This window comes from Triticum aestivum, chromosome 1B, assembly GCF_018294505.1.
Source record: "Triticum aestivum cultivar Chinese Spring chromosome 1B, IWGSC CS RefSeq v2.1, whole genome shotgun sequence".
NCBI classification, from domain to species: domain Eukaryota; kingdom Viridiplantae; phylum Streptophyta; class Magnoliopsida; order Poales; family Poaceae; genus Triticum; species Triticum aestivum.
In genome coordinates, this window is record NC_057795.1 from 211838592 (window position 1) to 211851291 (window position 12700).

Sequence of the window (12700 nt, forward strand, 5' to 3'; positions counted from 1 at the left end):
TAATGGAGCAAGATAAAATATACTTGCTTCACTAACTGAAAATTTGGACATAAACAAAGAATTAATCCTGGGCTCACATACATAAATGGAATGGGATGAAACTTGGAGGAGGTTTATGATATGAGCACATGAAGGAGTGTGCAAAATTTCAACTCATTTGGATTACCATAGCTAGTACTTCCTTCACAAAGGCTTCCCTCAGACAGGAACTTTGAAAAATCACTGTGGAAGATTTACTAGGCAAATGAAGTTGAATTTTGGCACAGGGCAATGATATGGACAAGAAAAGGTGTCCTAAAATTTTGGAGGCAATCAAGCAAAGATAAATAGCACTTGCTTCACACAGTGCCATTTAGGGCAGAATAGGAAAAAAATTATTGGAGGATGAATTTTGAACATGTATAACCCAAATAATTTATGATAATTATTTGGGAATTTTTAGAATGACAGAAATATAGGTTGCTTCACAACCTAGGGCAGATAGGGTTATTCCTTTAATAGAAAAGGAATATTCCCAATAAACGATTATTGGGATTTGGGTTAGGATGAAAATGACATGATCTAGGGATGGTTTTGGGGATGACAACCACTATAAAACCTAGGAAGACATGGTCTTCCCAAGTTTCAGAACCACATAGCCACAGAAAAACAAATCAAATCAATAAATCAAAGAAAATCCTCAGAAAAAGAAAAGGGCAAAATTCAGGGTGTTACATGCCGCCCCCGACAGGGACACTTGGTGTGCGGGAAGGGGGGGGGGGCGAAGCCCCCTGCTGTATTGATTAGTATTGATCCTAGGTTACTTGTGTTATACATATCCTTTGTAAGCCACCACACGGGATAAGTTAATTAGTTGTAAATCCCCGGCGTTTGTAACCTTCCCCGATATAGTGAAGATTTGCTGGCTGGCGCCCGTGGTTTTTCCATTTTGTGTTGGAGGGGTTTTCCATGTTAAAATCGTGTGTCTCCTACTTGTTCTCCGTTTTTCATGATGTTGATTTGCCTGTCGTATCTCTAAAAACAAGAACGAGAACGGGATCCCTCCCGTCAGCGGAGAGCCGAGATCCTCCGCACCTCTTTAGCCCAAAGGCCATAGGAGACGGCGGCGGCGCCAACGGGAGAAGAAGGAAGGGCTAAGGTCTTTTCTTGTGGAGGGGAAAGAGAAGGCTATGTGCTACCGTAGAATAATTGTTCTACAGTTCTTGCTCAAAGAAAAAACCTAGCACCAGGCAATATTCTAGATTATATAGTAATGCTAATAATAAATTTCCATAATTTGTTACAAATGCAGGATGAGTTTATTTTTTTTCTAGGTAAAATGCAGGGATCAAGTTTACAAAGCATAAACATGCATTACAAAAACATTGAAGACTAAAAAGGCTTGATTTCATGATTGGTGGTTGGTTGGAAATTTGAATACTCGATTCCTCTAATAAGTTTTGAGCTTTTGAGGGAGCACACTTCCCGTTAAAATAAACAAGACTCGCTTTCCCCTAAACACTCGTTATGCGCTAATCGAGGAAGCACAACATCAATATTTGGCGGTTTATTGTTTTTCCTTAGCCAACACGTAATATATGAGCTACCTACATTCCTAGTGAGGGCTACAAGCCTACAACGGCATTCTACTGTTTGTAGCGCACTCGTATTTCCTTCCCTTGGCAATCCAAGCAAGCAAACCGTGTGATGTCCCGGTTCTCCATATCAAAGGACGAATATACTCCGTATTAAGCAACAGAGGATATCCTTTCTCCCTCTGCATGCATGCTCTCACTTTAGGTGCGACGTGCGTGCCTGCATGCGCGCGTGTACTGCCTCCGCTGCTGTGTATGTGCGTGTTCTGCAGGCAACGCACCTACACATGATCATCATCCATCTATCTATACAGATGTAACTCATCGGCGCTGGTTGTCTTGGTCGCCAGTACAGTACTACTCTCTTCATCCCATAATATAAGAGCGTTTTTTATGCCAGTATAGTGTTAAAAACGTTTTTATATTATGAGACAGATGGAGTAATTATTAGCTCGCTATTTAATTATTTTTTTTTAACATCAGTACAGACACGTTTGAAAGGTACTCGTGTAGGATATATAACACAAGCTAAGAGAGATTGATTAACATACCGTCTGTCTCCTCTTTAAACCGCTCCTTTCCGAAAGCAAAAGCGGCAGGGAGAAGGAAATAAAGGATATATTTTTCTCGTTTGTGTAACGAAAGAATGAAAGAGGAGAGGGAAAGGGGGGAGGAAAGCAACGGAAAGTTCGTTCATAGATAAAGGAGTGAAGCAAAAGGAAGGGAAAACAAAACAATGCCCAGATTCCCCTCCAAACAGGCCCTATGCTTTTTCTTCTCTTCTTCTCTTACCCACACCCTCCCCCTCTCTCCCAAGAACATCATATACCCCATTGCTCAAAGAAAATTAAGCCACTGGTCCCTTGAAGATTGAGCTGAGATTTCCGCACACCGGGTGCAAGGGCATGAGAGGCGAGAGCATTCCTTTCAGCGGGAAGCCGGGAACGCATCTCCCCCGCTCTATCTCCTCTTTCTCTCACCAGAGGCGCGTGATGAATCGAGGAGAATTCCAGAGCTCCCTGGTGCAACAGATGATCTGGAGCGGCACTGGGGATGGTGGTACCAGTAGTATCATGAGTAGCTTGAAGCCATGCCACGAGGAACAAGAGGCGTCTCCCAAGCTGCCCTCCTTGTCTTCTCCCTCCATGCTTTTCTCCCAGCAGTTTCCTCACAGCTCATCAGGCCTGGGTCACATCAACGGCGTCACCTCTCTTCTAAGCTTGCATGACGGCAGCACCGGCACCCAGGAGCACATGCCAGAGTCATGGAGCCAGATGATACTGTAAACACCTCTCTCTCTCTCTCTCTCTCTCTCTCTCTCTCTCTCTCTCTGTCTACATGCTAGTGATTCAGATAAGAAGAAAATATGCTTGTAAAATTTAATTACATACGTGAGTATATGTAGCTCTAGGGGAAGGAATAAAGTGATTAATCCACTTCGTCCTTTAGTAGATCACAATCAGCTCCTATATGCTAATTAATCATCTGTTGCATGTTCATTTCACTGACTTGCAGTTGTTTTTATCTCCATCGACTGATGTATTTGTGTATATCTGTGTGTTCTTTGTGCATACTGCATCATATACAGCAGTGGGGGATTGGTTGGAGGTGAAGAGAGAGAGGGATACAGCACCACCACGGCTCTCCTGTCAAAGGGACTAGAGAATTGGGGGGATCATCAGGCTGCTGCAAGTGCATGCATGGTTGGAACCAAGGAGGACGGCTCCATGCCTCAGTCCGTCGCCGGAGGCGCTCCTTCTTACAACTTCTATGGGAGCCATCTTGCTGGTGACGGACATGAGATCCAGCCCAAGTCCCAGCTGAGCCAGATGCTCCTAGCCTCCTCTCCTAGGTCATGCGTCACCACAAGCCTGGGCAGCAACATGCTCGACTTCTCAAACAGCATGGCACCGCCCCCGCCGGAGCTGAGGAGCCACCACCACTCCGACAACTCATCCGAGGTGAATAACGATATTAGATTAGATGTTACCAGTTAATTTGCTCTGTAATATAGGTCACCGGGAAGGTAGGAGGGCTTTTTGCTCTCTTCGGTTTTCTATGGCTGGCTTAATTTAGTTTACCATGCTTCGCGGCTTATTTCATGTATACCTTGGTCTGTTTCTCTATGAGTTTGAGTTGGTTGTTGCAAGTGCGCTTCATCTCCTTCATGAAAAAGCTGGTGTTCTTTTCTAAAGTGGAAAGCTCTATATGTATGATCATGTTATCAGTAATAATCCTCTAGGTTCAGGTTTTTATGGCTGTCGATGCAATCTCTTGACAATGGTGCACTCAGTCATCCCCTAGATATTGTTCTTTTCGGAAAAGATACTCCACATGTTCTGATATTCCTTTGGAAATCCTCTTTGGTGAACTACTAGTTAACTGATGTCTCCATAGCTTGATGTTTGAGGATCTCTTGGTAAGAGTGTAGGACATTGCAAAATCATTGGCAGAGCTAGCTACTGGATGTTTTGCTCATTTCCTCACCCTGAATTCTTTTATATTCTGCTATACTATAAGTGTTCAGCTGTACTCACTGTAGAGGGCCGGGTAGAATCGCTGGGCGTTCTACAGTGAGTACTTCTTGTTGGGACAACATAAAAATGGGGTCATGATTATTCACGCTTTGGTTTGTTTGTCTTTCTGTAGTGCAACAGCACCGCGACAGGTTCAGCTCTCAAGAAGGCTAGGGTTCAGGCCTCGTCCTCAGCACAATCTACTCTAAAGGTTTCTTCCTCGTCAAATCTCTGCTTTCCATGCATAACTCTAGCCCATTACTCTCTCTCTCTCTCTCTCACACACACACACACACACACACACACCCACACACGCGCGCGCGCATAAAGGGCACTTGACTATATAGAAGTTCGTGCAGCAAGACCACACGAAAAGAGTCAAATACACCGGTGGTACAACAAGTTGCATAGAATGATCACTTTGGTGCTCAAAGTTGAAAAATACATGAAACTAGTGCTCAAACTTGCATCGCGGTGCAAATACCGTGCAAAATCCATTTGTAAACGTAGCCGGCACCTACGCGGCGTGCTAGCCCACTGTCACTGACCGGGGCATCACATTTTTGTGAAAGAAACCCCTGAATTAGTTCCAACAAAATATGTAAATTATGATAACAGTAATATAGATAAGTTAGAATATTCGTGTGTAATACTTAATATACCTACTAATGAAATAACTTACTTTAGAAACTGATCACGTAATTTGAGGAACTATTCATGTAGTACTATTTATAAAACATTCATATAAATAAAATAATATAATTATTTATAGAAATATTCGTATCAAAAATTTTCATGTATCTAAAATATATATTAATGAAAATTTGAAATTTTAATATTTCAATAAATGTTCATATAATTTTAAAAACTTCTCATGTTTTCATTCAAATATATTTATGTACAGTATGTGTTGATGCTTTAAGACAATATTTTTTGTTGTAAACGAAAATTATAAAAAATTGCATGGAAAAATATGTATGAGCCTTCTGTGAAAGGATAGCAGCTCCTCGAATCATTTACATTATTGTAGTGGTACGAGTATTTTATAAAATAATATATAAACTTTTTTTAACTATGATAATAATTTACATTTTTTATGTCTAAAGAAGAGGAAATATCTGACATATCAAAAATGGGCCGCACTGACTACGTCCGTTTATGCCCCACAAGGGTGTTCAGTTATATGACATTAAGCTCTATATTGTTTCAATACGAAATGTTCTCTAGCATAGTGGCTAGCGCAGTTGTCAGGAGCGCAGAAGTTTACTGACATATGGGACCCCATGTTATAGAGATGCATAGTGGTGTTCTGGGAAATTTTTATACCAAATTTAGTATTACTTCAGGGCGGTTTTCACAAAAATGTGATGATCTAGTCGTACACAGTGGGCCAGGTGCCGGCTTCGTCTACAAACGGATTTTGCACCGTATTTGCATTGCAAGACAAGTTTGAGCATTAATTTCATGTATTTTTCAACTTTAGGCACCAAAGTGGTCATCCTATGCAACTTGATGTACCACCAGTGTTTTTGCCTCACACGAAAATGACTTTCACAATTGACGTTTCTTTCCACTACTATCCTGTTTACAAGCATTTGTTTATTCATTGTGACCATTTTCCAGGTGAGGAAGGAGAGGCTAGGGGACAGAATAACTGCACTTCACCAAATAGTTTCCCCATTTGGCAAGGTGATAACCGGGAAGTGATTAATTGTTTGACGATTCTTGCTTTGCAGCAGTAGTGGAGAGCTAGATCTAAATGTGTACCCGCAGTAGATGTACTACAAGCTAGCTCATGTGTGCTGTTACATTTGTCTATAGTTTTCTTTCTTTTGCCTGTTTCAGTTCACTTGAGGGGTTGTGTCCAACCAAAGTTTATCTCTGACACACGTGCGCCCTTTTACAGACTGACACAGCGTCTGTACTGCAAGAGACCATTGGCTATGTCAGATTCCTCCTGGGTCAAATTGAGGTCCAATCTCTCTCTCTCTCTCGCTCTCTCTCTCTCTCGCTCTCTCATGGTACCTACATGTCAGTTATAGCATGAGCAGTATCTCTAAAAAGCGCAAGTAACATTTTCCAACGCCTGCTGTGGCTGGAGAGTTGAGCCCACCACTGCATGCCTCCATAGTCCACACGCAGGCGACGGTAGAAGCACACTGAGGGCGCGCAGGAAACAAAAAGAAAATATGGCTGGGGGGCAGGGTATGGGTGTGGGACTGGGTGCAAGAGCACGCTGTTAAAGTTGGGCGCTGTGTGCATGCATGGGAGCGCGAGCACACAGCAGCAGCAGCGGCAACAGAGATATCGATGGATGGATGGATGTGCTGCCTCTTGTAGCGTCTTGTGTTTCAGGCGACTAGCATTTTATGCACTCTCTCTCTCTCTCTCTCTCTTTCTCGCGTGCCCTCTCTCTCTCGTGCATGACCAGTGATTGTTCTTCTTGCAGGCTCTAAGCTACCCATACATGGGCCACGGCAGCAACGGGGCATCCATTCAAAATGTAAGTTCTACCCCTCTCTCTCCCTCCCTCTGTAGATCTCGCTGTCCCTCTCTCTTTCACGGAGGAGAAAGTTCTTAGGGCAACTTCAACGCGATTCAGCAAAACCTACATCATTAAATGTTCACGGACCTCATTATCCGCAGATATTTGGTGACTCCCGTTTGAATGGCAAAAAGTGTTCGGACCAGTACGGTCTGGATATTTAGAGGTGATTTGGTGATCCACGTTAGAGTTGCCCTTACTTGTATGTGATGAGATGCTTATGCGCGTGTGAGGTGTTATAAAATGAAATATGCCACAAATGTACGTAGGTTATTGTTGCTTTTGTCTTGCCTTTGTGGGAAAACTTTCACCGAAGATAAGTGTGAGTAGGATACCAACCCATTTGATAACCTTTCTGGAAAGCAACTTTATGCTCTTTGTAGGTGCAAAGTAAGGGAATGAAGTTCTTTGAAACAATACAGAACTGCAATTAATAAATTACACGCCTCTAAATGTATGTTTGTGATATATTTTAGACGTGCAAGACTTAAGGGTTGAGCCACTCCCCAGGATTTTAGGCAAAATAAATGGAATTTCAACTTTAAAGAATATTCAGTTTCTCGAGAATGTTTACGTGTGTGCAAAAGATACGTGTTTTTTAATTATAAATTACTTAGGGTGAGTGCCGTAAAAATTATGTCATAGTAAACCTTGTGACCTGTTTATTGCAATTGTATTAGCCAAACTACCTATATAATATATGCTTACCAAGTTACCATGGAAAAAAGAAATACCTTTGCTTTGGTATACAACTCTATGTATAACAGTTAACGTTTGGAAATATAATTGCATGCATTACATAGTTGCAGCACCCTGATTTAAGACTCCTTAAGCTTTATTCCCAGTTACGATAGATACATGTCTTTTTGTCCAATTAATATCAGAATTTGGTACCGCATGTAACAAAAGGTGAAACTTTTGAATAACCTTATTATGGAAGGAGCCTTTATTTACATAACTTTATCTTAATAATGTAGCATACTCATATAAGGTTCTTTCATACATTAATGGTGTAATGAGGTTCAAGCACACATCACCTTCTTAATTTTGTTTTCAATCTATAAAACTAAATATATCTATACATACTTAATATTACAGGAAACATCATAAATTCATATATGTGGATGCTCATGTTTGTTGTGGTCAAGGTTATAGAAAAATTTATCCACGTCTAGAATAACCAATAAATACCAGTAAACTTGTGATGAATTACACTGTCATATGGTGTATTATACAAAATAAATACCACTACATTCGTTATATGTAGAATACCAAATATATATATATATATATATATATATATATATATATATATATATATATATATATATATATATATATATATATATATATGTATGTATATGTATACAGTAACTTACTATACCTCAAAAAATAGAATAAAAATTATACTAAAATAGGGTACAAAATATATTAATTTTTTAAACAATGTACTAAATTAGCTACACTAGTAGAAAAAGGGTCTAATGTGAAACTCATTAGTCCCGGTTTACAATTGAACCGGCACTAATGTGACCATTAGTGCCGGTTCCAACGGCCAGGCGGGCGGCTCTCATTAGTACCGGTTCGTGGCAAACCTTTAGTACCGGTTCGTGCCACGAATCGGTACTAAAGAGGTGGTGGCCTTTAGTACGGGTTGGTGGCTCCAACCGGTACTAAAGGGGGGGGGGGGTCTTTAGTACCGGTTGGAGCCACCAACCGGTACTAAAGGTGGTGCGCTGCCACCTGCAGTGCACAATGTTTAGTCCCACCTTGCTAGTTGAGAGAAGATCGCATCGGTTTATAAGCCCCGCCGCGGCTACCGTGTCGAGCTCCTCTCTAAGCAGGCCTTTGTGGGCCTATTGCAAGTCTTCTGCCCTGTGGGGCCTACTGGGCCGTACGGGCCTGCATCCTGGCCCAACTAGAGATTGGGTTTCTAGTCGTATGCAGGCCGTGCCGGCCCAGTAGGCGGGCTGTTTTTGCTTTATTTTAAAAATAAAAATAAAAAAAATCCTTACCAACCGGGACTAAAGGTCCCCCAGATCATGGCGCGCCTCGTGCCACGTGGTGGGCCTTTGGTCCCGGTTCGTGTTGAACCGGTACTAAAGGGGGGGGGCCTTTAGTCCCCACTCTTTAGTGCCGGTTCCAGAACCGGTACTAAAGGTCCTTACGAACCGGTACTAAAAGTCGTTTTTATACTAGTGCTACTATCTAATAAAAAACCTATTTTGGAAGTAATTATCACATATTTTATATTATTTTACTACATTTTTATATAATGTTACTAGAGGTGTAGAATAACTATTTAACACTCATGCTTAGAATAGGGCCACCATGTGTGTGTGTGTGTGTAGTCATGGGAGTATTTACTCCCACATTCAAATATACCCCTTAAACAAGCATATTAATTATTAATTACTTCAATATATCTTATTTAATTTTTTAATATAACTCAATGCAAGTTTCACGAAAACATACAGTCGACCTCCGTAGTTTATGTGGTATATCTTTTTTGTACAAAAATTATAGTTTCCCCGCAAATAAATTAAATATGTCGTCTCAAATGTTATTTGTCATGAAACTCATTTTAGGAGTATCTATTGATTGTTAATGAAATGTATTTAAAAACATAAAGAAGTATAAAAAGTAAGCATGAGTGTAGAAGAGCTTGTTGTACATCCCTAGTAAAAAGTGCATGAAATATTATAACATACTCCCTCTATGAACTTTTATAAGACGTTTTAGGTCACTTGAGCAGAGGTGGTAGTATACAAAATATTGTAATTTATACGATGTACTAATTTACGACTTGATAGTAATTAATTTTTCATAATTACTACATTTCATACACTATTTTATTAGATTATATATATATATATATAGTGTTACGAGGGGGTGTAGAATAAGCATTTTACACTCAACTACGGAAACAAACTTTGAAGTATACCTCTTAAACAAACATAAAGGGTGTGTAGCCGCCAGCATGCGTGCGTAGCTACCACCATGCATAGGAAATCACCTCTCATTATACATTTCTATCATTCTAAATATATCTTATTCATTATTCTAATATAGCTTAGTATAAGTTTCACGAAATAAATCGTTGAACCTTCTCATTAGTGTAGTATAAAGTTTTTACGTATAAAAATGCAGTTTACTTTTAAACAAAATAAGATATGTCAAATGTAATTTTTCATCAAACTCATTTTGGGATAAAGAGGTATAACCAATTCATTTATGTGGTATATGACGAGTGGAGTACATAACTATTTTCCATATATTCGGTATTGTAGATATATATAATTTTTAAATCAGCTGGGTCAAAGGGTTTGGTACTTGACTTTTGAGAAACCAATGTACACTACATTATGGAAAAAAAAGAAAATTATTTGATCATCATTCTTGAAAGGCTGGTAAAAGAGATGAACTAATTAAATGGTTAAAATATAATATACATATACAATCAAATGATTGTTCGCTTGGTGATACTTTTTGGTGTTGTAATTTGAAGTTAATTTCATAAACATAAATTTGCTTTTATTTTTTAGTCAGATATATAATTGAAATACTCATGAAAGTTATTGTTTAGTTAATCGTGGCCATGATCTGCGACAACATTGTGCCGGTGGGTGCAACTGATCATGGGTTCAATTATATTTACCTAGTCTGAGGAATTATTCCTCCCTGCCCTTTTCGCACGCTTGTACGTGCAACGTTGACATGTGACAAAGTACTTTCTTCTTTTCATTAACAGGGACCAACTAGAGAAAGCAACCCTGGCCTCTTCCCGGAGTACCCCGGACAGGTAAGTAGAGATCTTTACATCCGCATGAGAATCTCTCTGCCTTTACAGCTCTGCCTAAGCTACTTTTCAATTTTGGGCAGTTGCTAAACCATAATAACAACACTGGAGGAGTACAGCAGCAGGCTCCAGGCCAACCAGAGCAACAGGTATGTATATCATGAACACACTTTGCTTACCTTCAAAGTCATTTTCAATCATGTATATCTACATATGCATTTTGGCAAAAAAAATAAGATCATTCCTAGCTAGCACTCGATGTTAGTTTATTTCTGTGGCGTGTAGCATCAAGTGCATACGTGTTTTTTTGAGTTGCAATTAAGTACGTACATGTTCGCAAAACAAACAAAATTTTCTCTTTTATTTACATTGTGCAACGTACAATCTTTCTGCATCAGTTTGCTACCTTAACTGTGGCATGAAATACCATGGGTATATACAGGGTGCTGTGAATGAAGAGGCGAGCAAGAAGGACCTGAGGAGCCGGGGCTTGTGCCTCGTCCCAGTCTCGTGCACGTCCCACTTTGGCGGGGACAACGCTGCTGACTACTGGGCCCCGGCGCCGCTTGGCGGGATGATCCTCCGGTAGAAGAGACGACTGGTCTTGCAGCAAGTATATGTGTTGTGCATGGGGTGGTGCAGGAGTACGTAACTGCGCGCGTACGTACGTACATACCATCATGAGCAGTCAATCTACTAAGGCTGATTGCTCTTGATGCTATGCTATGCGAGTGTAGTGTAATCATATCATGGGGGTGAAAGCGATTAAGCCTTCTGTATCTGCATTGTTTCTGCGAAGAGGCTTTTCATGAAGGAAGATGTGCATGGCCGGTCTATTTCTTCTCTAGCTGGTCGTCCTCCTTCAGTCCTTGCAAAATTTATGGCTTTGTTGTATATGTAAATCTAGCAAGTTATATAGTGAACTTTAATTTAATTTTTCTGTCCGTCTGCGTCATGCACTTACTAGCTGAATTTTTTTCACGAATACGCCTAGGCATATCATTGCATTGATAGAAGGAAGAATGAGGTACAAAAGTGCTACAAAATTATCGAGAAATTAACATGTACCCTTGGCGCTGGCCTTAGCCTAGGAGAAAGTCTCATCCTTGATGGCTTTCACGAGCAGTGAGATGGAGAGCTGCATGTTGTCAAATATGCAAGCGTTTCGATGCCTCCAAATGAGCCACGCCGTCAGCAGAATAATAGAAGCCGCACACCTCCGCATGCCAGCAGAAGTAGCAGCCGTCATGGATGCCCACCACTGAAGAAAATCATCGTTGTTGGAGGGCAAAGTAGCAGGGATTTTGTACCAGTAAAGGATGTCGGAACAGACCTTCCCGGAGAACATGCAATGGAGAAGAAGGTGCTGCATGGTCTTGACGGCTTGATGGTAGAAAATGCAGATCGTTGAAAATTTGTGTGTGATTTTTTGGAATGGAGGCAAGGGAAGCCACAAGGGCAGGTGGCATGCCCATCCCCACCCTGCGTGGAGTGCCCGCGTGGCCACTCCTTAAGTCCGTCGGGGCCCTTCTTTCACAGCAAAAAAGCTAATTTATGAAAAGAAAAAATCTGGTAAAAATCAGCCGGATCGGAGTTACAAATATCTGGTTATTAAAGAAACACTGATTGGTCTCAGAAACTGTACGGACGGAGAAAGTGATTCAATCTCTAAGGGGATGTCGCCTCTCCGGGAGTCATGGAGGCCAAGAACAAAAGGGGGAAACCTCTCCCCATCTAGGGAAGAGGCCATGGATGAAGAAGAAGTAGGGGAGCTCTTTCCCCCTATCTCCCGATGGCGCGGGAGTGTTGCTGTGGGAACCATCATCGCGGCTATCGTCTCCATCAACTTCGTTGTTGCTTACTCCTACAGAAGTTGTTGGGATTCCCCAAGAGAAGAGTGAAGCAGCAAGCAACAAATATTTCCCTCAGCTAGAGAACCAAGATTATCAATCCAGTAGGAACTTCCAAGCTAGCCAAGTCAATAGCAGCTACACACACGGTAGAAACAAGTTTGTTCCCAACACGACAAGAGGGTTGTCAACCCCCTTGTCTTGCTAGTTACAAGATAAAAACACAAGTAATAGAGATAGATAGTAGCAAGGTGAAAATGGCAAATAGTATATAGCAATTGTGTGCAAGAATTCAGTAATGGAGAATAGACCCAAGAGGCATTGGTTCACCTGGCGACATCTTGCAGAAAACAGGCGAATGGCATGGTAAATAAATTATAGTTGGGCAATCGACGAATTGCAATATTTATGACCGA

At 41.0% G+C, this 12700-nt stretch overlaps 1 protein-coding gene across 2 annotated transcripts; it reads left to right on the forward strand.

Moving 5' to 3' along the window:
- Positions 1–2292: 2292 nt before the first annotated feature.
- On the forward strand, positions 2293–11378 carry LOC123116472 (transcription factor bHLH133). Of its 2 annotated transcripts, none has more exons than XM_044537434.1 (9): positions 2293–2856; positions 3166–3535; positions 4224–4301; positions 5714–5779; positions 5997–6062; positions 6540–6593; positions 10387–10437; positions 10518–10583; positions 10877–11378. In XM_044537434.1, the coding sequence occupies exons 1-9, from the start codon at positions 2480–2482 to the stop codon at positions 11021–11023; spliced, it is 1275 nt and encodes a 424-aa protein (XP_044393369.1). In that variant the 5' UTR covers positions 2293–2479; the 3' UTR covers positions 11024–11378. The 2 variants fall into 2 exon arrangements, with proteins under 2 accessions (XP_044393369.1, XP_044393361.1); XM_044537426.1 differs by having other exon boundaries at positions 2295–2856; positions 3163–3535.
- Positions 11379–12700: the final 1322 nt, after the last annotated feature.

Coding starts and splice junctions, on each gene's coding strand:
- LOC123116472 (XM_044537426.1), top strand. CDS start 2,480: ATGAGAGGCGAGAGCATTCCTTTCAGCGGGAAGCCGGGAACGCATCTC. Junction 2,857..3,162: donor TCATGGAGCCAGATGATACT/GTAAACACCTCT, acceptor CATCATATACAG/CAGTGGGGGATTGGTTGGAG. Junction 6,594..10,386: donor ACGGGGCATCCATTCAAAAT/GTAAGTTCTACC, acceptor TTTCATTAACAG/GGACCAACTAGAGAAAGCAA.